Here is a 26898-nt window from a genome sequence, read left to right on the forward strand (position 1 = left end):
ACTGCATAGCAGTTCAAACATTTTTTCTTTGCATCTTTGAAATGTTACAGTGAGTATACATCTAACGGTGTGTTCACACCGAACGCGATGGACGCGAATAGAGCGTCAGGTTTACATGTAAAGTCAATGGAAAGGCGCGATGACGCGCGATTGCGGGTCCCGCGAAAATTCGGAAGCAGATTTGCGTCGCGAAAACGCCAAAACGCGTGAAACGCGCGTCAGTGTAGCGCGTCTGGCGCGTTTGACTCGCGAATAAAACCACGCGCGTGAGTTTTTGTGTTGCATTTTGTGCATACGCGCGTTTCGCGTCTACCGCTCGAGTTGGAAAAATCTGAACTCCAGCGTCAAATCGCGCCGCGACAACCAATCAGGAGCCTGGTGACGTGGCTGTTACCTAGGTCAAAGGGGCAGATCCAGCCAAAGCCTTTCATACTTCAATGGAGGGGAAGGCTAATCAATGCGGTAGCAAACAACTCGGAGCTGTACAACACCAGCTGCTTTCAGTACCGAGACAGGAATAAAAAGGACCGAGCTTGGAGGAAGATATGTGAAGAGATCGGGCAACCTGGTAAGTTCATTCATTTCTCTTTTGAAAGTTTTCACTGACCCGGGGAAGCAGCACAAAAGCTAGCAAGCCACCGCTATTTTCCCACTGACGTACAAATACCGTTCTGCTTTTATGCATGTTATCATTTAGGAATATATTTTATTGTTTATTAATAAACAGCACACAGTGGTCCCGCTGTTCATCCGTCACTGCTTTGCTTTTTCGCTGATTTTTTATTGCACAGTACAGCATTGCATTCTGCAGCCTGATTGACAAATCTCCTGCGCTTGCCAAATTTATCACGTTTGGTTTTGATAACCATCGCGTCCAATAGAAAAAACAGCACAAAAACACCCATAACTATGAGCCTCATTCGGAAATAGACACCTGCACCGTGAGGGAAAAAGGCGCACGAAAGTGGCGGGCAGATGAAGACAAACCGCGGCATAATAATACTTTTACGTTTTGCAATCTACAAAGGTTTGCACTTTGAGAATCAATTGTGAGAACTGTGACCAGGGGCTAGTTATTCTGAGAACCCCTGCAATAAATGAGGGACCACTGTCTACTCTACGATTATTATATCGAACCTGTTAACATTTAATACTGTATTGATAGAACCAACTGATTCTGCAGCAGAGCATCCCCAGTCCCTGAGCTCCTGCTGCTGCACCCACAGATATGTACAGCAAGCACTGATACCTTTTTAGTCGGTGGGATTCCCTTGTGATCACCTTTACTAAATATCTACAACCAATCTGATTATATCCTGTTATTGTTTTTTTTTTTTTCCAATGTTGAAATTAAAATCTAGTAGCAGCCTTCTCATTTCTTTGTGTTTTGTGCTGTTTTACAGGCCCACAGAGGAGGACGGCTCCGAGGCAGATGAGGGACGGGTCCCAGGACGGTCCATCGGCGGTGGAGCTGGCCATCCTGGAGTCCCTGAAGAGGCCACACCAGTCTCCAATGGAGCATTTCCTCCTCAGCCTTGTTCCTGCTCTGGAGAGCAGCTGGTCCTTTTTATTCCTGTCTCTCTGTAAATTCTTATATTTTATATATTTATGTTTAATGTTTTTCTGTTTGAGACTTTTAATATTATTTCAAATAAATGTTTATAATGACTAATGTCTCAGTTCTACTACACAGCAAATGTTGGCACACGACTTGACACATGTAGACTTTATTTCATATTATACTAATGACAAAATATACTGATACAGTGGGATGCAGAAGTTTGGGCAACCTTGTTAATAGACATCATTTTCCTGTATAAATTGTTGGTTGTTACAATAAAAAATGTCAGTTAAATATCATACAGGAGACACACACAGTGATATTTGAGAAGTGAAAAGAAGTTTACTGGATTTACAGAAAGTGTGCAATAATTGTTTAAACAAAATCAAGCAGGTGCATCAATTTGGGCACCACAAAAAAGAAATGAAATGAATATTTAGTGTATATCAATGTGTGTGTCTCCTATATGATATATGGGGTGCCTTTGTCTGGATGTGCTTCCCATCCAGAGCTGCACAGCACAGAGGAAAGTTCCAGCGCTCCTGGAATCCCTCTGTGATGGAGCGCCAGTCTCCAGGTGAAGGCACAGCCATGAAGTCGTCCACTAGACAGTCCCAGATGGACGTCGCTGCCTTGGGGGTGATCTGGCTCACCGTGGACACGCGTTCGGTGTTCGGTGTGAACACACCGTAGGTGTCATTTGACCAGATTAAAATATTTACTGTTTAGAAGGCAAAACACCTATCAATTTTTTCTTTCTTTTTTTTGTTTTTAATTAATTTTCAAATTTTGATGTCTTCAGTTTTGTTTTAAAACTTATAAATGTTTAATTTATGCATTAAACATGCATTGAGGTCTTTATGAGGTTTTCACCTGAAATGCTTTTCCAGTGGACCTGAAGGAATTCCTACAAATGTTGAGCACTCGATAGTGGCTCCTCTCCTATCTGTTGACCAGATCAGTTTTAATATTAACGAACAAACACTGAACACTTTACGCCGATTCATCTGCTTGTTAACGCAAATATCTAATCACGTCACAAAGCTCAGAACTTCTTAAACTTGTTTCATGAACACGCCAGTGTAGTCAAAAAAAACCTCCAAAGTCACCAGATCTCAATCCAACGCAGCACCTTTGGGATGTGGTGGAAGGGGAAGACTGGCTTCATGGATGTCTAGCTGACAAATCTGCAGCAACTGCGTGTGGCTATCAACATGGACCAAGATGTTTATTTTATCTTGTTGAATCTGTGCTAGCAACAGTTAAGCCAGTTTTGAATCTAAAAGGCTGTTGATATTTGTGTAATAAAGAACTTTTAATTACCACCGTTTGCAAGTTTCACTGCCGAGAATATGAGGCTGTTTTTTTTACACCTTTGTTCTTTTTGCTCATTGATGAAATCAATGACTGAAAAAGCAAGAATTAATAAGTCAAAAAAAGCCAATGGTGATAACTTCTAACAAGTTAGGTCCAATGACAAATATAAAGATGAATTGCACTAAAAATGTATGCAAAATTCTGCCAGGCAGTTGTTGAAAGAAAGTGCATCTTGTAGTAGAGTGTAAGTCTATAAAAAAAAATCAAGCTATCAATTTTCATCTCATTTATGATCCCTTTCAAAGCCACCAGGGCCCGTATCCCTAAAGATTCTGAGAATCCTCTCAGAGAGCTCCTAACTTAACCTAAAAATTCCTTGCCAGGAGTTTTAGCTTAGAAGTGATTCCAGAACATTTTCAGTGAACTCTGAGCAAGGAATGGATGGAAAATCCTATCTTAGTGAGGAGGTGTGGTTGACCCCGTTGCTAGGTATGAGTCATCATTTCAAAAGCCGTGATTGGTTGATCCTACAAGTTTGATGGAAATGAGCTTTTGGTGATAATGAGCAAAGGATGTACCCTCAAATCAATAAACATAATTATACACTCTAATCTTATGCTGACTGTAATTGTAAATAATATTTCACATTCAAGAAAATATCTGGAAAATGAATAGTAAGCTGTAGGGGTTATAGCCTAACATTAGAATCTAAAATATGTGAAAACTTAAACTCATTACACCCTGTTCAAATAATGATTTGTGTCTTATTTGCTCATATTAATATCCTAGCTGACATATTTTGTACTTTCACTCCCATATGGACCCTGTTGAAAACAAGATGGCCTATCTCAAGGGGCTGTCCTTAATGAAGTAGAAATCACAACGTTACAAGTCCAGTGTGGTCTTAACGAGGGTAACACAACGTACTTGGTGGTTGCAGCTTTTCTAGCGGCCTCTTCATGGTTCCCATTCGCCTGTGGGATCCCCAAGTACTTGTAACTGTCCTCTATGTCTGCAATGTTGCCTTCTGGTAGTTCAATCCCCTCAGTTCTGACTACCTTCCCTCTCTTTGTTACCATCCGACTACACTTCTCCAGTCCGAACGACATTCCAATGTCATTGCTGTATAGCCTGGTAGTGTGGATCAGTGAATCGATGTCTCGTTCACTCTTGGCATACAGCTTGATGTCATCCATGTACAGGAGGTGGCTGACAACTGCTCCGTTCCGTAGTCGGTATCCGTAGCCAGTCTTGTTAATGATCTCACTGAGGGGGTTCAGGCCTATGCAGAACAGCGGTGGGGACAGAGCATCTCCTTGGTAGATCCCGCACTTGATGGTGACTTGTGCTATGGGCTTGGAGTTGGCCTCTAGTGTTGTACGCCACATCCCCATTGAGTTCCTGATGAAGGCTCTTAGGGTCCCATTGATCTTGTACAATTCTAGGCATTCCAGTATCCAGCTGTGGGGCATTGAGTCATAGGCCTTCTTGTAATCAATCCAGGCAGTGCACAGGTTGGTCAGTCTGGTCTTGCAGTCTCGGCTGATTGTTCTGTCTACCAGTAGCTGGTGTTTTGCGCCTCTGGTATTCTTGCCAATTCCTTTCTGTGTCCCGCTCATGTATTGACCCATGTGCCTGTTCATCTTAGCCGATATGATGCCTGACAGGAGCTTCCATGTAGTACTGAGGCAGGTTATTGGTCGGTAGTTGGAGGGGACCGGTCCCTTCTTGGGGTCCTTGGGGATCAGGACCGTCCGGCCTTCAGTTAGCCATTCCGGGTGTCTCTCGTTAACTAGCAGCTGGTTCATTTGTGCTGCCAGACGCTCGTGGAGTGCAGTCAGCTTCTTCAGCCAGTAGGCGTGAACCATGTCGGGCCCTGGTGCTGTCCAACTCTTCATACTGGAGACCCTTTCTTGGATATCTGCCACTGTGATGGTTACTGGACCCTGTTCAGGGAGGTCGCTGTGGTCAGCCCTCAGATCCTCTAGCCACTGAGCATTGCCGTTATGGGTTGCATCCTTCTCCCATATGCTCTTCCAGTATTGCTCCGTCTCCAGCCTTGGTGGTGCTGTTCTCTTATTGTTCCCTTGCCACTGAGAGTACACCTTTGCTGGTTCTGTGGAGAACAGCTGGTTTATTCTCCTGCCTTCTATCTCTCTGGTGTACCTCCTCAAGCGGCTGGCCAAGGCTGTGAGTCTTTGCTTGGCAGTTTCCAAGGCCTCAGGTATGGACAGCTTGCTGTATTTCTTAGGCACCTTATTTGTCGCACCTTTCTGCAACTCCGTTAGTTGGCTAACCTCCCTCCGTGCTACTTTGATCTTGCCCTCTAGCCTCCTTCTCCATGGAGGGTACTGCCCCTTGTCGCTGTTCAACTTGTAGCCAAGCATCTCACTGATCACTGTTGCCGTATTGTAGATCAGCTTGTTAGTGTCGGTAATCGTGGTTGTAGGTATTGCCCGTAGTGCTGCATTAACATCATCTAGCAGACCTTCTGAGGGTACGTCACGTAATCTTGGTAACCAGCTACGGGGGATCCAGGTTTCAAGCTTGGTCATGATCCTATTTTTCAGGTCAGTTCCTCTGGCACTCAACGATCCTTCTCCTATCGCACTTGGGGCTATGTACCCAATCTCAGGTGGGGGTGATGATATCTCCCCCCTGACCTGGCGTCCTGACTCCTCCTTGCCGTAGCATTTGTGTTGTACCTCGTCAATCTCTAGCTGTGAGAGCAGTCCCTTCTTTCGAATGTTGGAACACTGAGCTACTAGTTGTTTCGCCGTCATTGTGGATGTTGGGTATCGAAGAATCCATAGGTCCCTCATCCTATTCATGTAGCCCCTTCCGCCGGGGTTACTTGCGTAGTAGCATTCCAACAACGCCCTGTTTTCGTCTCTTGCCTTCTTGTTCCAGTAGCCCACTTTTCGTCAGGGTGCCCTGGTTCCTCAACACCTGACGCGGACCTTGTTGATCCGGGCGACGTCCGAGCCGGCATGCCTTCATATTTATCTGTCTCGCTCATGTCTGCGGTAGGCTTGCTTAGCATAGGGGGTCTAGCCTTAGGACCCTTACTGGATACAGACACCCCAGGCAGGAATCGAACTTGCGATCCTCTGTTCCAAAGGCGTGTAGTCTAAGCCACTACGCTATATATATATATATATATATATATATATATATATATATATACACACATATATATATATATATATATATATATATATATATATATATATACACACACACACACATTAGGGGTGCAACGATACACAAAATTCTCGGTTCGGTTCGATACTTTCGTGTCACGGTTCGATATTTTTTCGATACAAAAAAAATGTTCATTATAAATATATATTTTAACTCAAAAGTACAGTTTTTAAATTTAACCCTAACCCTTGTGCGTGTTTTTGATTTTGACAGCGAATGCGCACCTGTGGACCACTTATGTGCAGCCCTGGTTATTTAGCTCGTCATATTGCAGCCACAGAAATTGTTTTGTCCATGAAACCATAAAGCTGCACTTTCTTTTTGCCTTATAGTCTGATTTGTCATAACTTCTCCGTTTTGTGGTAAGCTTTTCTTTGGCTGTCACTTCTTCACCCTGACCTGTCTTATTTGGCTCAGCAGAACTAAAATATATATCTGTCTGTGAAGGTTCTCAGTCATCCAGGTCATCGTAGTCAAATATATATCCTGCTGCTTTTACACACACTCACATAAGCTCAGCGATTCTCTGCGCGATCCACCTCTCACATGTTTAAGCTTGCTGCGGGAGATTTCACTTGTCATGTTTGCATAGTAAGCTAACAATTAATAAGACCATGTCAGAGGAATTGGTGCACAAATTATCATCACTCACAGATCAGTGCTGTCCGCAATTGCAAAGTGAAAGCAAAAAACAAGCGCAAATTCAAACGCGATTTCAATATGTCACATATTGACAGTGGCTCACCGATGCCAATGACATAATTACCCAGCTACATTTCTGAAAGAATGCAAAAGCATTGACATATTTTTCCTTCCTACAATAGCCCGACGGGCAGGGCAGAGATAGATTTTGGTAGCCCGACTGAAAAAATCGCTAGCCCCCGGACGTCGGGCTAGCGATATTGCGAGCCCTGTATCTGATTGAGGAATCACTCATCTTTGGAAAAGAGAGTTTATTACAGAGAAATGTCTCTTTCCAAAATAAAAGCTATACTATCCGCTTCTTCTGGGCTATATTCTCAGCAGCATATTAAACATATAAGGAGAATCATGTGCTAACAGCTGTCTAAATGACTCGGCTAAAGTTAGTAGCATGCTTGCTTGTTTTTTTTCTGCTTCCACTTGTCTTTGCACTAGGATGATGTCGGCGTAAATGTGCAGTCATATTCGTTGTGTTCCCACTAGTGCTTTCAGGTTAATCTCGTTTAAATGACCTTAAAGCCACAAGACGGCAAATCTCCGTTAACGAGCTACCGCCGATCGCCCTGTGCATGGGGCTAGACGGCCAACACGTTAACGAGCTAACTACGCTAACACACTAGTTCCCACCCATGTAATTGAGCATTGCATGGCACATCCAACATACTGTTTTACTTTAGTCCATGACTCGCTTACCTTCAGGGTCATACGTCACATGAAAACCAAAATAATTCCAAACGCCAGATCTGAATGAGGGTGGGGGAGGTTCATGTTGCAAGGAGAGCTTAACTTCTGTCTCGCTAGCTTGCCCTGCTCCTTCTGACGATGCTGTCTGTGTTGAGCGCTCAGTGAATCTGCATTCGACTACTCCGCCTAGGCTGCACTGTCGAGCCTAGGCAGAGTAGTCGAACGCAGATTCACAGAGCGCTCAACACAGACAGCATCGTCAGAAGGAAAGTTGATAAAATAAATTACAAATTTTATATTGTTCGATACATATGCGTACCGAACCGAAAGCACTGTAACGAACGGTTCAATATCGATACGAATATCGTTGCACCCCTAATATATATGTATATATATATATTGTTTTTCTAATTGGTTCTTAATTATTGCTCACCCCCCCTTTCCTGGCCCTTGACGGGGATAGACCAGAAGCCATTTTGGTTTCTTCTGGTTTGACTCACATTCTGAGAAAAGGGGCAATGATCAGTGAGAAGCTGTAAAGCATCATGCCAAGAAAGACCACTGCAAATTTAATTTTTGTTTTGAAAGTGTTAAAGAAGGCACATACAGAAGGTTCAATGTATTTTTTGTGGATCTAACGGTAAATGGATTGTCTCTCATACAGTCCTTTTCTGCTCCAGTGATGCACTCAAAGTGCTGTATAGAACATGCTTCATTCACCCATTCATACAAGTGCTTTTTTTCTATGCCCAAGTGCTTCCTAACATTTGTACACAATCAAACACTACTGAATCAAAGCATTGCAGAGCAAATTGGGGTTCAGTATCTTTCCCAAGGATACTTTGGCATGCAGGCTGGAGCAGCTGGGAACCACCAAATAGTGGATGGCCACCCTGTGTTCTTTAGAACACAAATGATAGGGTGCCAAAAGAGGAGTTGTGGTACTACATAAGGAAGTCAAGAGTGACAGAGAAGTATGTGAGGCTGGTGCAGGACATGTTTGTGGACAGAGAGACACTGGAGGGGTGTGTGGTAGGGGTGACAGATGGGGTCATTTCTGAGCCCCTTCTTGTTTGCAATTGTCATATACAGGTTGACAGATAAGGTCAAACAATGATGGCTTCAGCATATTGGACAGAGGAGGCATGAGTCTTAGTGGACTATGTTTCTAGACAACATTGTAATCTTAAGGGAGCAAGTGGAAGAGAGCCTGGAAAGAAGTGGAATGAAAAACAATTACATTTGCACAAATAAAAGGGGGATCTAAAGGTGTATGAGTTCAAATACCTTGGGTCAACCATCCAAAGCAATGGACAATGGGCAAGAGAGGTGAAGAAGAGAGTACAGCCAGGGTGACGTGGATGGGCACAAGTGTCAGGGGAGCAGTAGTGAAAGAGAAAGTCTAAATAGTAGTCAGACCTGCTTTGATGTACTGTTTGGTGAAGGTGGCATTAGCAAAAAGACAGGGGTGGAGCCTGTAGAATTCCAGTGGCTAAGATTTTCATCACGAGTGACTAGGATGGACAAGATTTACAAAGAGTACATCAAAAGGGCAGCTCAGGTTGAGGAGTTGGAAGACGAGGCTGAGTCTGGGTTGGACGTACGGAGGGATAGTGGATACGCTGAGCAAAAGATGTTAAATATAGAGCTGCCAGTCATGAGAAAAAAGGAAGACCTCAGAGGAGGTGCATGGATGTAGTGAACAAAGACATGCAAGGGGTTGGTGTGACAGAAGAAGATGAAAGAGATGAGCTGCTGTGGCAACCCCTAAATGGAGAAGCTAGATGATCTGCTGCACTACAGGTCATGTGGTTCACGACTCTGTTGCCTTCTTTCTGGAACCAAGCAGCACGGTTTCTCCCACTAAACACAAACTGGATTCGATTGCCTTGTAGTAAATAAATTGCCCATTGTTTTACTATTCAATTCCATCATCGCATTCATGCTTTGTAGTTGTAGCAGTTAATTTTTGTGAATGTGCTTGAAGAGGCTTCCTGTCTAAAATAATGATGGACTTTTAAAAAAAATCTTTACTTAGTTTAGCAAATACTTACATAATGTAGATTGCAACAGTAGTTAAATAGGGGTGTTTGGGGCATACCAGCTTGTAGTCACAAACATAACTGACTGTCTTAAATGTATTGTTTAAGAGATTGCGACTATTGTGCAAAGCTATCACCTGTGAAACTGTGAATACTGTGAGTTTAGCTCAGGGGTAGGCAACTCCAGGCCTCGAGTGCCGGTGTCCTGCAGGTTTTAGATCGCACCCTGGGTTAACACACCTGAATCAAATGATTAGTTCATTTTCAGGCCTCTGGAGAACTTAAAGAAATGCTGAGGAGTCATTTAGCCCTTTAAATCAGCTGTGATGGATCATGGACACATCTAAAACCTCCAGGACACCGGCACTCGAGGCCTGGAGTTGCCTAGCTGATACAGTAAATTGCAGCATAATATTAATTTAGGTAAAAGCATTGTAAAGGGCGATTTTTCATGGAGAAGTCATGGCGATGATAATATAGTCTTTTGTCAGTAAAGTAATTCATATTTCAGTAGTGTACAGTTCACTCAGCATATGTATTAGTAATTCAAATCAGTTGTGGTGGAGTTTTTGAACTTCTTTGAATGTTATCTTTCAATTACTATAAAAATAAACAAACTAATAGTTTAAGTCTTCCCTTAGTAACTCCGATAGTATTCCTGTTTTAAAAGAGCAGTTGCACCCAGCTATATAACCTGAGTCAGGTGAACGCTTGCCACCTGAGCCCTTTGATACTGTCAGAACTGTAAATAATTAACCAGCGCGGAATTATACTGGGGCGGGACACAACTGCTGCCAGGGTTATGAAGAGGAAGCTGGAAAACTTTTTGACAGAAGACGACAGAAGTCTTAGTCCTAAGACTAAAATAACTGGAATAACGGTCTGTGATCGAATAAGACAGTTCAAGACAATTTTCCAATATAAGGGTTAAGCAATATCAGGGAGTTAAATCAATGACAGGCCTTGTAAAGTTAGAGGGTAAACGAAAAACCTGAGGAAATAAAACAGAAAAAAATGCTGAAATTTTAATTTTATTTTTCTTATCTGACGAATTCCCAATCATAGCTATGCAAACAGTTGTGTGTTAAACGTGCAGCAGATTAAAAAAAAATACTGCAGATTTTTCTCTATTTCTGACAACAGCACCCAGCAGGTCATGGGATCCGCATGAAACGCTTTCAAATATTTGATTGGTCCCGTTATGAGAAAGTTGTTACATGATTGGCCATGACTACTGCCAGTAATCCATTCTTGCTTGTGATTGGTTACTCTGATGTTTCCGCTACGCCAGCTTTTACCGTTTTCCCCTTTCGTCCTTCTTCCTGCTGGTCTAATCGGTTTCAGTGGTGCTACACCTGCTCGTTGTTTCACAGTTTTATCCCTCTATCACTACAGACAACATGGACGATTTTGACATGCTGAACGCGCCCAGTGCTGGAAACGGTGTCGGCTCGGAGGAGGACCCCGCTGCCGCTTTCCTGGCCCAGCAGGAAAGCGAAATTGCGGGCATTGAAAACGACGAAGGCTTCAGCATCTTGGACAGTGGAGATGTCCCCTCTTCGCTAGGAGACACTAACGGTGCGTGGCTGTTATCCTCAAGCGAAGAAAATGTCGCTGTATGTTGTCTGTTTGGCGTCATTAGTGATAGAGGATTTTGTGTACGTGTAACTAAACGTTCAACATGCGGTTAATCTAGACGCTATTTTGGCCCTGAACGGACACTAAAGCTAAGGCTAACTGAGCTAGCAGATTAGCCAAGTGGACATGGTTAGCGTTGATATTAACCTGTGTAAGATTACTTTGAACTCACAAGGAACACGTACAGGTGAAACTTGAAGTCCTTTATTAATACATGCTATTTTATGCTGAAATAAGCTACTGCTGCTGGCACTGCCACTCATTGCTTTCCAATTAACTTGATTGCTTGCGGCTACATTTACAGCAGTTTGTGTCAGCCACTTAGGAAATGGGCACAGCTTAACAACCTTTGTTCATGACTTACTCATTTCCTCCAATCTAGCCTCAGTTGTAGGAATTGTTGGTCAGAAATGCTGACATCCATTATTACGAAACAGGAGTGCATTTAGCAACAGTAATTGGTGCTCCATTAGACAAGTTCAAGGCATGGTAAAAATCTCTTTTAGGACATTTAATATTTCAAGATGTTTTGTCATGTTTATGCCTTAATTTGTCTGCTTGATTTCTAACTGCAGTCTCACCTCTACCTGTTTTAGATGGTGCCATCAATGGAGAGCTTCATGGGGTAATGTCATCTGCTCTTTAGTTATCATGTTGGAAATCACCTTGTGTTTGTTCCTGTGTTTTGTGTGTATAAGTGCACAAAGGATTAAAATCTTTTAATACAGAAATTATTGTTTGTGTATGCACTAACGTATAGTGTTAAAGGAAGAATAAATAGAGGGATGAAAAGGATGGTCTGTACTAAATGCCTGCACCATAAAGAAGGATTTGAATCTACAAAACAAAAAGATAATCTCAGTGTGTTGAAGTTGCTTCATAGTACAGGGCCCACAGATGCATTGATATACAACAATGAGTGGGGCCTTTTCTGGTACAGACCTATTTGAAATTGGTAAGACTGCAGACTTTCAGCACCATGGCTGCTCATGGATGACCTGCAACCAGTTCAGTGACTCAAAGTAGTGCCTGATGGCAGGCAATTGGCCTTCAGTAAAGATCAAAGGGGGTGATTTATTAAAAAAAAACAAAAACATTTCACTCTGTACAGCTTACTAGCATCAGTTTAAAAACATGACATTGAAGATTCTCATGTTTGGATTTAAACTTCTTTGCTTCTTGACACGTTTCATTTTAGTTATGTTCCTTGATTTCCTGGATAATTGCGGTTTGTTATATAAATATAACAAACAGCAATTATCCTTGAAATTCATTTACTTGAATACTAAGATTTGCTCAAGAGATGTTTATATATCAATTCTGCTGAATTTTCACTGTGTGCGTCATTGGAAAATACTAATTTCCTTTTAACACCGTAACAGTGATTTTTAGTAGCCGAGCTTTTGAATATTTGTCTGTTAGTCACTTCAGCTTCCTTTTCCTGTGCTGTCATTGCAACATTTCTTCCTTTCCTGTCAGTGAGAGAATCTTCTAAGAGTACATGTACGCTATGCGTATTGGGGTGTGGGGGTGCGGAAGCCAATTCCACTTTAATGACAACTTTCACATACGGGTTAGAAAAATGAAACACTGAACATGAATGGATAAATAGCTAAATCATTGGAAATATTGATAAAACTGTGCTTACCATTTTGCTCCTTTCTCAGGAAAGCAATGGTCCATCAGATGCCTATGCAGCAATTTCTAATGCAGACCGACTGCAGGCTGAACCAGAAAGTCTACGTAAGTGGAGGGAGGAGCAAAGAGAGAGGCTGGAGGAGCTAGGTAAGCACCCAGAAGAACGCTTTATTATAGGGTAGGACAGAACACTGAGATGTGATAAGTAAAGGTGGAGATTTGGGCTGTGCTATATCACATTGTCAACGATAATATTGGTAACAATTTTTACATGATATAAATTATCATGTTGCAATACCGTTGCTATAGCAATGCAAGGGGTTTACTTTGTGAGTGACAGTGTGTGAACCCCAGGCATCTCTGATCGCTAAGCATTAGATCCTTATGACATTTAGTACCTTTTTAATAGTTTTTGATCTAGTCACTTTTGTAACATCAACTTGTCTTGTTGTGTCACTGTATGCAAGTATCATCAGAAATATTATCGCAGATTTTTTTATTGAAATATTGTTGTGTAAATGACCTTCCTTTACTGGATATTCCACATACAGTGTTAACCAATTATTTCTGTCCCTGTTTCCTTTCACATCATTATGTTCATCATCTTTTTGGGGATGTTTATTCTTTTATCAGTCTCTGCTCTTGAGCGTGATTTCTGTATTTTTGCGTTTACTTCTGCAGATGCTAACTCTCGCCAGCAGGAGACGGAATGGAAGGAGAAGGCCAAGGTGGAGCTGGAGGAATGGCATGCCAGGCAGAATGAGCAGCTGGAGAAAACCAAAACCAATAACAGGTACTGTAGTCAATGATAGTCAACGCATAGAAACAGGATGGAAGATCAATAAAAATGAAAGAAGACTGTGGGGATATGTGAGTTATCCCGGCTTAAAAAGAATGTAGATCTGTCGGTTGTGGCAGGGGAAGAAATGATGGCCATCCGGTCACTCAACTTCTGTATCCTTGAGTAAGTTTACAACTAATTACTGAAATTTGTATCCATATGTTGTTTTTTCAGGAAGAATCGGAATAACCTATCCTTGAATTTCAAGAAACACAGTATGCTGGTCTCCCCATTTGTGTGTGGCATCAGTTTTTGTTTCAGTTGTCTACAGGTTCATATTTTAAAGAAAATCCATTCTCTCTAAGGGGAAATCTCATGTGGCTTTTCACCACCTTTTTAGTTAAAATGCTATTTGACCTCTACTTATTCTTCACACTAAAAGGCGCACTTAAAATCCTTTAATTTTCTCAAAAATCGACAGTGCACCTTATAATCTGGGGCGATTTATGTATGAAAATGGACCCATTCATCGACAGTGCACCTTATGGAACAAAAAATACGGTGGAACCCCGGCTTACAAAGACCCCATTTAACGAAAAATTCAAGTTACGAAGGCACTTAACTGCAATATTTCTGCCCGTGGTACAGCAAAATGCCCGCGTAACGAAATCTGCTGGCTGAGCCCAGAATGCTCACAATGCCTTCCAAATCATGTGAAACTCCTTGGCTTTCGTACTTGCGTTTCGCTGTTCACGTGAAAGACGTATTGTTGTTGCAGTGCGCTATTTCGTGTGCTTTTCGTTTGCAATTAGCCTATCGTTCATTCATAATGTGGCCGAAAAAACTTTCTGCAAGTGAAAAGAAGAAGCGTAAAGTGCTCTCGATGGAAACAAAGAAATTATTGATAAATACAGTGGGGCAAAAAAGTATTTAGTCAGCCACCGATTGTGCAAGTTCCCCCACTTAAAATGATGACAGAGGTCAGTAATTTGCACCAGAGGTACACTTCAACTGTGAGAGACAGAATGTGAAAAAAAAATCCATGAATTCACATGGTAGGATTTGTAAAGAATTTATTCGTAAATTAGGGTGGAAAATAAGTATTTGGTCACCTCAAACAAGGAAAATCTCTGGCTCTCACAGACCTGTAACGTCTTCTGTAAGAAGCTTTTCTGTCCCCCACTCGTTACCTGTATGAATGGCACCTGTTTGAACTCATCATCTGTATAAAAGACACCTGTCCACAGCCTCAAACAGTCAGACTCCAAACTCCGCCATGGCCAAGACCAAAGAGCTTTCGAAGGACACCAGGAAAAGTATTGTAGACCTGCACCAGACTGGGAAGAGTGAATCTACAATAGGCAAGCAGCTTGGTGTGAAAAAATCAACTGTGGGAGCAATCATCAGAAAATGGAAGACGTACAAGACCACTGATAATCTCCCTCGATCTGGGGCTCCACGCAAGATCTCATCCCGTGGGGTCAAAATGATCATGAGAACGGGGAGCAAAGATCCCAGAACCACACGGGGGGACCTGGTGAATGACCTGCAGAGAGCTGGGACCAAAGTAACAAAGGTCACCATCAGTAACACACTACAACGGCAGGGAATCGAATCCCGCAGTGCCAGACGTGTTCCGCTGCTGAAGCCAGTGCATGTCCAGGCCCGTCTGAAGTTTGCCAGAGAGCACATGGATGATACAGCAGAGGATTGGGAGAATGTCATGTGGTCAGATGAAACCAAAGTAGAACTTTTTGGTATAAACTCAACTCGTCGTGTTTGGAGGAAGAAGAATACTGAGTTGCATCCCAAGAACACCATACCTACTGTGAAGCATGGGGGTGGAAACATCATGCTATGGGGCTGTTTTTCTGCCAAGGGGACAGGACGACTGATCCGTGTTAAGGACAGAATGAATGGGGCCATGTATCGTGAGATTTTGAGCCAAAACCTCCTTCCATCAGTGAGAACTTTGAAGATGAAACGAGGCTGGGTCTTCCAACATGACAATGATCCAAAACACACCGCCCGGGCAACAAAGGAGTGGCTCCGTAAGAAGCATTTGAAGGTCCTGGAGTGGCCTAGCCAGTCTCCAGACCTCAACCCCATAGAAAATCTGTGGCGGGAGTTGAAAGTTCGTGTTGCTCGGCGACAGCCCCAAAACATCACTGCTCTCGAGAAGATCTGCATGGAGGAATGGGCCAAAATACCAGCTACTGTGTGTGCAAACCTGGTAAAGACCTATAGTAAACGTTTGACCTCTGTTATTGCCAACAAAGGTTATGTTACAAAGTATTGAGTTGTATTTTTGTTATTGACCAAATACTTATTTTCCACCCTGATTTACGAATAAATTCTTTACAAATCCTACCATGTGGATTCATGGATTTTTTTTTTTTTTCACATTCTGTCTCTCACAGTTGAAGTGTACCTCTGGTGCAAATTACTGACCTCTGTCATCATTTTAAGTGGGGGAACTTGCACAATCGGTGGCTGACTAAATACTTTTTTGCCCCACTGTATGAGCGAGGTCCTCCTCCACCAAGAACTTCGTCTTCAGCCAGCATCGTCTCACTCAAAAGGCGATGGAAAATTTTGACTTACGAAAGACCCTCTGGAATGAATTTATTTCGTAAGTCGGGGTTCCACTTTATTAAGTTTCCCAGACACTGGAGTTATTGTTCACTGCATGTCTTCAGTCATTAAAATTACCTATACCTAAGACAAGTCTATGCAATTTGCTGTTATTTCAGGAAATTTAATAACTAATGTGTGATATTTTAAGGAAAACAAATGGAGTCAAATATTTCCTGTGAGGTAAAAACACTTTTTACTGTGTCTTTTATTATCACAGGAGGGTTCTGTATAGAGATGCACCGATTGCAATTTTCTTGGTCAGTTTAGATATTTTTCTGATCTGCCGTTACTGATTTTTGCAGGCTTTTAACTGACAACAGTTACAAACAAAACTCCACCTTTCTTCCGTGTAAAATAAACTGTAATTGTCAATAAACTTGACAATTACAGGATCTTTTTTTAAAATTTAAACTACTTCAGTGCAGTATAAATAATTATCTGAAAATAAGCTGTTGTACACCCACATTTACCTGAAATGACTTCACCAGATAACAAGACATTGTCTTCTTTTTCTCTGTAATTTTCCTCATAACCGCTTTGATCCTTTGCTCATCCTCAGGCTGCCTCTGAGCTCTGGATAGCTTTAGCTACTTTTCCTCTGTTAGTTTCTTTAAAATGTCCATGTTTAAATATCTCTTTAGATTTGTTGTTCTGAACGTTTTTGTTTTCTGTTTGTTTGATTAAGCCACCCTTGTTTCTTATCTCACTTCCGTGCTAACAGTGTAGCATGTGGGTAGGTGTGCAACTAATAGCCTGTGCTGCTGTATGTGAGTCATACGTACATTAAAAGGACTGGCTTATAATCGGTCATATGGGAGTCTGACTGATCACCAGACAAGGTGTAAAACACTGAAAATAAGCTGATTCCAATTTATGAACGGTCAATCGGTGCATCTCTACTTTTGCATTCATGACTTGATGCAGGTAATTTACTAAAGGTCATGACATCTCACGACACATCCTGTGGGTGACTAACAGTTTTCGAGGTAATCTGCAGAGCTCCTTTTACCGTATTCTGGCTTCAGAAACGTATAAGGTGTAGAACAGGGTAATGGGTTTTAAAAATAGTGGCATTGTAAAGCGCTTTGGGTGCCTTGAAAAGCACTATATAAATCCAATCTATTATTATTATTATTATTATTATTATTATTATTATTATTATTATTAGTATTATTATTAGTAGTAGTAGTATGTCAAATGCAGAATGCACAAATGTTTTTTTTTTTTTTTTTTCTTGTGTATGTGGGCGGGAGTTAAACGATCCCAGATTGGAAAAATGTTCTTTTTCCTCCATGGTCCCTTTGTGTAGTGGGTGATGACAAGCCAAAAATTTAAAAGCACAAATGGCACTTAAAGTGGTCTCGTCTACTCCTCAGCACAAATGCGAATGATTCAAAAGTTGCGCTTACGTGTCAGACACTGCACTGCTGTTCAGCACAGCAGCTGTTTCACCTGTCACATGATTTTTCTTACAGCGTTGCATGCACTGATGTGGGGTTACGCTTATTGTTATAGCTATAACATACTGGGTTAAGAGATTCCACTGTTAGGCTAATTAGTTAAAAATGTGTCAAGTATTCAAAATGTGAGAGGTATGAAGAACTAAAAGTGTGTTGTGCATGACTGGTGCAATGGCATTAAAGATGTAAAACTTTCTTTAAACAGTCTTTAAATCCCTCTGGCACTGATCAAACACCTGATTGGTTATATTCCTAAGCATATTATTGTACGGTAACTTGCAGTGTTTGTGTTTCCATTCCTCTTCTCCCTTTTACCACTTTCTCTCTTTTCTCCTGCCTTCTTGCTGCTCTGTCGTTTGGGCGGATATTTGTCCAGGGTGTTGGATGAAGACTTCTACAAGCAACCCTTCTCTGAGCTCATTGGTTATGTGTATGTTGCTCCAACTAACATCCTCCTCTTATTGTTTATTTGTTTTGTTTTTTTTCCCCCATTGTCAACAGCCATTGACATCACATATCTCTTAGAGCATCAGTTTACCTTCTTTCTGCTGCCATGTGTTACTTTCTCCTTCAGTCATACATTTGAAGTGCTTGGATTCATAATCGTTACTTTACCTATCCAGCTTGAACTTTTTCCAAATATAAACTGCATTTATAATTTGAACTCCATATCCATATCATCTGCATGACATTTGTGAGTTTGATGCCTGTCGGTATATTTCAGTAACGCATGCCATCACATCCATGGAAATCAAATGAATACTTTCACAACTGTGCCCATGTTAATTTCTCATTCATTTCTCTTTGATTCTCTTCAGCAACTCATTATCCAAATGCATTTCATAAATTTCTAACAATTAACACCTGCTTAAACCAACTGCGTAAAAAATTAATGAAAATGTTTTGGGTTTTTTTCCACTTAACAACTTTATTAATGTTGGTTTTCTTGTTTTACTTACAAGTAAGATATGTAGAGATGGGTTGAAGCAATTGTGTGTGGTTTTTCTTTTCCTTAATCTCATATATTATAATCATGGCCAAAAGTTTTGAGAATGACACACTTACTGGTTTTCAAAGTTTGCTGCTTCATTGTTTTTAGAATTTAAAAAAAAAAAAAAAAAAATTTCTCAGTTGTTTCTGTGATGTAAACCAGTATAATTACAAGCACTTCATAAGTTTCACAGGCTTTTATTGGTAATTACATCAACGTTATGCAAAGAGTCAATATTTGCTGGCTCTTCTTTTTCAAGGCCTCTGCAGTCGCCCGGGCATGCTGTCAGTCGACTTCTGGGCCAAATCCTGAGTGATGGCAACACATTCATTCATAATCACTGCTTGGAGTTTGTCACAGTTAGCAGGTTTTTGCTTTTTCACCCACATCTTGAGGATTGACCACATGTTCTCAATTGGATTAAGGATAGTTTCCTGGTCATGGACCTTAAATTTCAATGTTTTGTTCCCTGAGCCACTTAGTTATCACTTTGGCCTCATGGTATGGTATTCCATCATTCTGGCAAAGGCATTGTTATTCACCAAACTGTTCTTGGGTGGTTGGAAGAAGTTGCTGTTGCAGGATGTTTTGGTAGCATTCTTTATTGGGTGAATGCCATAGGCCAGGAGTGTTGAACTCCAGGCCTCGAGGGCCGGATATATCTTCACACTCCTGACACTCACGGTTAACGAATTCTTTTGATACAGTTTCCCCATGAATTACGTTTGTTTCAGGATAGGAAATCTGTCCTTCTCTCAGATTTGAAACTTTCAAACGCTTTTTTTCCTCTCGTATTTATTTGTTTTCACGGCAAAGAAGGAAATTGCTAAACTGAAGCAGCAAACTTTGTGTAGACGGTAAATCATTTCACTTCACAATGGTACTTTTGAGGTTTCTTAGTATTATATAAACATCAGCCTATAAATGATTAAGAAAACCGTAATTATTTAGAAACACATGCCAGGTTTTTTCTTAAATGCTGAATGAGCCTGGAGTTCGTTTCCAGGCAGTAGTAATTATTGCATTTATTTATTTTTTATATATAAGAAATGTGAAGATATCAAATCGTGGATACACAACTGCTTCAAACTGAGCTGTGTTCATGCTTTATTAGAATGTTAAGATGACCTGCTGATACGCCCAGCTAGCTATCGAATAGCTTGAGCTGTGCAGCCTTTGGTTCTGCTATCAAATTACTTGGGTATATCCATTAGCCTTCATTGTGGTGTGCACGTTTTGTTGCTGTCAGCTTAGTTGCCAAATGTAAGAATTTAGATTGGTGCAAAACCTGGTTTCATGTAAAGAAATTCCAGGCCTCTTGTTATTCCTACATTGCCTCCAGCATTTTAAAGTGTTTAGTTTCTTTCTTGTTGAGCTGCTCATCTGAAAATTAGCATCATGTTACCGCTGTCTTTGTGTTATTTGAATAGTCCTTTTCTCAAAATGTGCACACCCGTGGAGCTTTCCAACTTATTGTTGTACTCACCTAAACACAGAATGAAATTTTAGTCTTAGTAATGCAGAATGACACTGAATCTTAATCGCTCCACTTCCGTCTTCCTCCATCTGATTGGTGTCACTCTATACCTACTATTTGGAGGAAGTGAGAATTGGAGTGTTATTTGCAAATGTAGGAACATTGTGTGTTTATAATTCATGAAAAATAAGTGAGCTGTTGGACTCTGTAGATCAGATTACTGAGATGATGCAGATGGTTAAATTTATTAACTTTATTACAGATTGAGAAGCTGATATTTTATTTATAGAAAACATAGAAGTTCAGTTTAGCAAACCAAAGGCTGCACACTAATCATTTTCATTTTTAGGAAAATAAAGCCAAAAGAAAAATGTTGCTTTTGCATGCTGACTTTAAACATCTGCATTTGAGCTCATTTTTGTTGTCTTTTATTTCACCCCCCCCCCTCTCTCTTTCTTTCTCTCTCTCCTAAATTCTGACTTGTGAAACTGTTTCTCCCTGTTTTCTTTTCCTATGCACCTTAAAGCACACATATTAACCATCCTTGCTACCGCCTAGACCAGTTAAGTAAAAATATAAAACCCCAGAATTTCAAAATACTTTATCATTTTCACAGGGGTTAGATGCAGTTCTGTCTGTGTATGTGTTTATAGTGCATTGCAGAGGTACCCAGTTGAATAGCACAAGAGTTAGATCCAGAGCCTAGAGTTTGGTATAATGTTCCTCCTGTGATGTTGTGGTCCTTCTAGTCCCTTGTGTATTGTAGATGGTTGTGAAAGTGAATGCTCATTAGCTTCTCACCTGCCCTATTTTTCTTTGTGTACTGTGTTTAAGTTATTAGCTCAGGTGGGGTGGAGACTACAAAAGATCCTTTTAAGTAGAACCAAAGAATAGCATTGAGTTTCATGTTTGTGGATGGGGTGTCACAAGAGTTTAGCCATATCTGTGGCTTGAATCTCAAATTGCCTTGTAATAGTGGAACTGATCAATTTAATTTATTTTAATTTGTTTTTGTTCTTGTTTGCATTTGTTTAACTACATAAGTAATCTTTGTAAAGGCCTTTTTTTGGTCTTTGATGGATTTAATGAACCCACACCCGTGCCTAAATATTTTAAAGTTAATTATCTGTTTGGCATTTGAGACACATAATTTCAACGTCAGCGCATTCCTTGCCACAGCTGAAACACCCCGCTTTTCTGCTTGCCAATGCATGCTTAATGCATTTTTTTTTTTTCGTTTTGTTGTTTTTCTGCTAGGCTTGATTAAAAATCTGAACATGTATTACTGTTCCTATTAATCAAGGACAAGTATACAGATAACTACATATCACTATACTTGGTTCTTGTTGAGTTCCTTAATGAACAGCAATTTTATCCAGCCAGAAACACATTTTTCTTAATTTATTGTTGTTATTGTTATTATTATTATTATTATTATTATTATTATTATTATTATTATTATTTGGGGGGTGGGTTGGTTGTTTTTGGCTTGAGCTTGATATCTCATTGTTGTGTATATATCTCCCCCTGATGTTGAGAGTAGAATATACAGGTGACTTGCTGTATTCTGTAAAGTGGGGGGCATGCCACAGGTAATGTAGCCGGGAAAGCTTGTTCCTTGTTGATTACTCAGTTTTGGGAGTAAAGATAGATGGATGTTTGTGTGTAGTGATTGGACTGTCCAGCCCTGAGGTAGACGCTGCTGAACTAAAAAAGTCCAACCCAGACAAAATCAGATGGAAAAACTGAGTTTTTAATGCCAGGCTTAAAGTTCAATTTCAGTGTAACCAAAACTGAGAACTTGAGTCAAAATTTCACTGTTGGCGCCTCTGACTTTGTCTAAAGAACTTGTATGTGATGTTAGTCAGCAGAGATCTTCTTCAGGGCTGCACAGCTGTGTATCTTACGACTTCACACTGATGGGCTCGCTCTTCTGTCTTTTCCTCCTTTAATGCTTACAGGGCGGCTGAGGAAGCCATGATTTCAGATCTGGATGAGAACAACCCAGGCACAGAGTGGGAGCGGGTGGCACGGCTCTGTGACTTTAATCCCAAGTCCAGCAAGCAGGCTAAGGATGTGTCCCGCATGCGTTCGGTCCTCATCTCCCTGAAGCAGTCCCCACTAGTCCGCTAGACACCCAAGGCTGCTCGGGAAATCATTCCATATCATCTTTTTCCATGACACGTCAACGAAACCAACTTCTCATGCCCCTCCATTTGTATTCTGATATCAAGGGGCACTTACACCCCTGTGTCTATATCTGTCAGTCATGCACAGCCTTGTTTCCCCCACCTCACAGGGTATAGTCACTTGCCTTACCCTGATGTATTTCCTCCTGGCAGGGCTGTAAAGATTAGCCTTGATGTACCTGCTCACTATTTTCTGCCCCTTAAAGATTTTACCTATACACCTCTTTAATAAATCAGTCAAGACTTTGTTTCCCTTGTTTAGTAAAAATGAAATCAAGGACAGATCTACACAAGGTCTCAAGGTGTGTGTGACAGTTGTGCAAGGGTGGTGAGTTGGGACACGAAAAGGGAAGGGCTGACATTTGTTTGGGCCAACAGCTACACTACAGTGCTTTACAATGCGCCCCCCCCCCCCGGATATCATTCCTATAACGCTGTGTTGTCACTGTTAATCTGTCAGCCTCATTAATATTTTTACTTTTGAGAGTTGATATTACATGGTTTCATTCACATTTCTTTCCGCAGCATGTCCAGTACAAAGCATTTCTGATTTTGATTTGAAGGACCAAACTCTTCAGACAGAACTCCAAATTCAGTGTGTGTACTTTAAACTGTGTGTAGAGCCTGCTTGTGGCATATTGTGTTAAACTATGCATTTCTTTTGAAAGCCTCTCCCCCTCCTAGTCAGGAACTGAACTGAAGTCCAGTCATTACAATAAATGTGACCTATTTGTATGTGTGTTTAAACCTCAGCAGTGTATGTACTTGATGCGTGTACCTATGTACATAAACAGAAGGCAATATATATACATTATATAAAACATTTATGTCACTAAAATTAGACATTTGTGGGTTTAAAGAGAACTAGATCCTAGCCAGATGTTGGTTGACCATGTTTGTTTGATATCCATTTGATTTCAATATCAATAAAAAGTAAATTAAAGATGTTGTTCTGCTGTCCTTCAACTTCATATTGAATATCTAGTCTTTGTTTAGCTTTTTTATTTTTTATCTTGAGGTCAGAGTATAACTCGATATTGCTTCAAACTAAGGGGAAAACAATCTCAGATTTGCATTAAATGTTTTTATATGAACTTTACCACATTGAAGACTCCTTTTTACTGTCATCTAATGTAAATGTATTGATCAACATTTTTATTTATTTTTTGCAACAATGGTGACATTGCAACATCACGCCGATGTCATATAAAACCTTAAGGTCACACCACGGTCTACCTGCTATTAAATGATATGAACACCTATGTACTATTACACTATCAAAAGTACACAACCCCCCATTATTGGGAGACCGTTAACAGAACGCAATGATGTAAAAGTCTCAAACTCATATTCTCATACTCACAAGATGAATAAGTTTCAACAGACAGATTTTACTATTTTACTTAGAACTCTGTTCAAAATGGTTTGGGTGTTCATATGTGGAAGTTGCAGATTGTAATTGCTCCTCAGTCAGATGTAAGACTCAAAAACCAGTCTTATTTGTAATCATCTATTGTCCACCTGAGCCTTACAGAGTTTGATTTCTCAGACTTTTCATCTGATTTAGTGCTCAGCTCAAATAAAAATCTTTATTTTGGGCAATTTTAACATCCATGTAGATACTAAAAATGACAGCCTCGACACAGCATTTAATCTGTTAGTAGACTAACAGATTAAATGCTGTGTAGATTTAGTAAAATGTAAAAGAACCCACCCACCACTTTAATCACTCTCTAGATGTTGTTTTAACATATGGCATAGAAACTGAACCTTTAATAGTGTTTCCTGGAAACCCTCTCCTGTGTGGTCATTTCCAGCTAACATTTAAATTTACAATAATTGATTACACAGCAGTGGGGAGTAGATTTCACCACAGTAGATGTCTTTCTGAAAGTGCTGTAACTGATTTTAAGAATATAATCCACCTACTGTTGTCATCTTCAATGCCCTGTACCAACATAGAGCAGAGCAGCTACCTGAACGTTACTCCAAAAGAGGTCGATTATCTTGTTAATAATTTTACCTCCTCACTACGTACGACTCTGAATACTGTAGCTCCGCTGAAAACTAAGGCCTCAAATCAGAAGTACCTGACTCCGTGGTATAATTCTCAAACACGAAGCCTAAAGCAGATAACTCGTAAGCTGGAGAGGAAATGGCGTGTCGCAAATTTAGAAGATCATCCTTTAGCCTGGAGAAATAGTTTGCTGCTTTATAAGAAAGCCCCCTGTAAAGCTAGAACATCTTACTATTCATCACTGATTGAAGAAAATAAGAACAACCCTTGGTTTCTTTTAAGCACTGTAGCCAGGCTAAAAAAAAAAAGGTCAGAGTACTGCTGAGCCAACTTTTCCTTTAGTGTTAACTAGTAATGACTTCATGAACTTCTTCACAAATATAATTTAACCGTTAGAGAAAAAAAAATTACTCATAATAATCTCAAAGATGTGTGGCTACTTTTAGTACCATTGATATTCATTGAGTCTTTTTCTCCAATTGATCTTTCTGAGTTAATTTCAATAATTACTTCCTCCAAACCATCAACATGTCTTTTAGACCCCATTCCTACAAAACCACTCAAAGAAGTCCTTCCATCAAATAATCCTTCAATTTTAAATATGATCAACCTATCTCTAATAATCGGCTATGTACCACAGGCCTTCAAGCTGGCTGTAGTTAAACCTTTACTCAAAAAGCCATCTCTAGACCCAGCAGTCTTAGCTAATTATAGGCCAATCTTCCTTCCTTTCATATCAAAAATCCTTGAAAGAGTAGTTGTCAAACAGCTAACAGATCATCTGCAGAGGAATGGTTTATTTGAAGAGTTTCAGTCAGGTTTCAGAGCTCATCACAGCACAGAAACAGCTTTAGTGAAGGTTACAAATGATCTTCTTATGGCCTCTGACAGTGGACTCATCTCTCTGCTTGTCCTGCTAGACCTTAGTGCAGCATTCGATACGGTTGACCATAATTTTCTATTAGAGCTATTAGAGCACGTTGTAGGTATTAGAGGTACTGCACTGCAGTGGTTTGTATCATATCTATCTAATAGACTCCAATTTGTTCATGTAAATGGAGAATCCTCTTCACAGGTCAATTATGGAGTTCCACAGGGTTCGGTGCTAGGACCAATTCTGTTTACATTATACATGCTTCCCTTAGGCAGTATCATTAGAAGACTGCTATGCAGATGACACCCAGCTCTATCTGTCCATGAAGCCAGATAACACACACCAATTAGTTAAACTGCAAGAATGACATAAAGACCTAGATGGCCTATAATGTTCTGCTTCTAAGTTCAGATAAAACTGAGGTTATTGTACTCGGCCCTGAAAATCTAAGAAATATGGTATCTAACCAGATTCTTACTCTGGATGGCATTACTTTGACCCCCAGTAACACTGTCAGGAACCTTGGAGTCATTTTTTACCAGGACATGTCCTTCAACGCACATATTAAACAAATATGTAGGACTGCTTTCTTCCATTTGCACAACATCTCTACAGTTAGAAATATCCTGTCTCAGAGTGACGCTGAAAAACTAGTTCGTGCATTTATTACTTCCAGGCTGGACTACTGTAATTCATTATTATCAAAAACTCCCTGAAAAGCCTTCAGTTAATTCAAAATGCTGCAGCAAGAGTCCTGACAGGGACTAGAAAGCATATTTCTCTTACATTAGGTTCTCAATAAAATGTTTAAAGTTTAAAAATTTGATATGTTTTATGTGTCCTATATTGTAAATACAAGATGTGTAGGATATTTTTGTTTTGCTTTTTGTTTACAGTTTACACAAAGACATAATTTCTGTAGTTTTGTTGGTATGTGGTGTACAGAGTAAAAAACACAGACCGTAAGTTGTGCCTGAAGTGAAAACTCAGCTTTCAGGTATTGTTTGAGAATTATAGACATTTTTGTAAGTATTCCCCATGCTTGACAAGTAATACCATTGCATTTCCATCAGTTGAATTGATCAGACTAGGTCTGTTAAATCTGATGGCTGAGCAAAAATCTATTACTATCACTAATGCTTGAAATGGTGTGCTGTTTGCAACGGCAGGTGCCTACTCTCTGAACAACAGAACCTACAAGGCTTTGTTATAGTGGAATATAATAATGTAATACCATAAAAGCTGTTGTGGTATCAACATAGATTGAATTAGACCCTTTCATAAGGTCAATAATACAAGTGAAACTTCACGAACTAAGTAAACATTGTTTGGTTTCCTAGGGGCATTCTTTCTTTGTCCTCTAAGACAATGATAATGGAAGCTTCAAAGTTTGAAGTTATATGGGAGTCATAGAGATGAATTAAAGTAACAGAGCAACTGAAGATAAAAATTCACTGGGAGCAGGGAGTTATTGTGTTTACAGCTTTTCACTGTGAATAAAGAGCACTGTTTGCATCGCAGAGTCTGCATTTGGGTCCTCCTTTCCCCACATCCCCACGGTCTGCCAGCCAGACCGTGACAGATTTACTCATGAAAGTGGCCACTTTCTCATTACTTTCATACATTGTTTTAGTAAGTATCCAAAACATACAAGTTTCATTATATAATTTTTCAAGGGATCTTATA

At 40.4% G+C, this 26898-nt stretch overlaps 1 protein-coding gene and 1 long non-coding RNA gene across 5 annotated transcripts; both read left to right on the top strand.

Annotated features, from left to right (window-relative positions):
- Nucleotides 1-67: 67 nt before the first annotated feature.
- LOC146668414 (uncharacterized) lies at nt 68-2883 on the top strand. The gene is made up of 2 exons (XR_014912151.1): nt 68-568; nt 1404-2883. It is a non-coding gene; the product is annotated as an uncharacterized LOC146668414 (long non-coding RNA).
- Nucleotides 2884-10808: 7925 nt separating this feature from the next.
- On the top strand, nt 10809-23264 carry clta (clathrin, light chain A). Of its 4 annotated transcripts, XM_085410321.1 has the most exons (7): nt 10813-11088; nt 11745-11773; nt 12816-12933; nt 13468-13579; nt 18041-18094; nt 20659-20694; nt 22094-23264. In XM_085410321.1, exons 1-7 carry the CDS (start codon nt 10911-10913, stop codon nt 22263-22265), a joined length of 699 nt encoding a protein of 232 aa, XP_085266447.1. In that variant the 5' UTR covers nt 10813-10910; the 3' UTR covers nt 22266-23264. The 4 variants fall into 4 exon arrangements, with proteins under 4 accessions (XP_085266446.1, XP_085266447.1, XP_085266449.1 ...); XM_085410323.1 differs by lacking the exon at nt 18041-18094 and having other exon boundaries at nt 10814-11088; XM_085410320.1 differs by lacking the exons at nt 20659-20694; nt 22094-23264 and having other exon boundaries at nt 10809-11088; nt 18041-20631.
- The last annotated feature ends 3634 nt before the right edge of the window (nt 23265-26898 follow it).

The sequence above is a fragment of the Rhamphochromis longiceps genome, linkage group LG6, assembly GCF_057381845.1.
Source record: "Rhamphochromis longiceps isolate RC_006_pf linkage group LG6, R_longiceps_female_GT1.1, whole genome shotgun sequence".
In the NCBI taxonomy this organism is placed as follows: domain Eukaryota; kingdom Metazoa; phylum Chordata; class Actinopteri; order Cichliformes; family Cichlidae; genus Rhamphochromis; species Rhamphochromis longiceps.

Excerpts from the sequence above, each read along its gene's own strand:
- clta (XM_085410320.1), top strand. The coding sequence starts at position 10,911 with ATGGACGATTTTGACATGCTGAACGCGCCCAGTGCTGGAAACGGTGTC. Across the intron at positions 11,089-11,744 it reads TTCGCTAGGAGACACTAACG|ATGGTGCCATCAATGGAGAG; the intron begins GTGCGTGGCTGT and ends TACCTGTTTTAG. Across the intron at positions 13,580-18,040 it reads AAAACCAAAACCAATAACAG|GGTGTTGGATGAAGACTTCT; the intron begins GTACTGTAGTCA and ends ATATTTGTCCAG.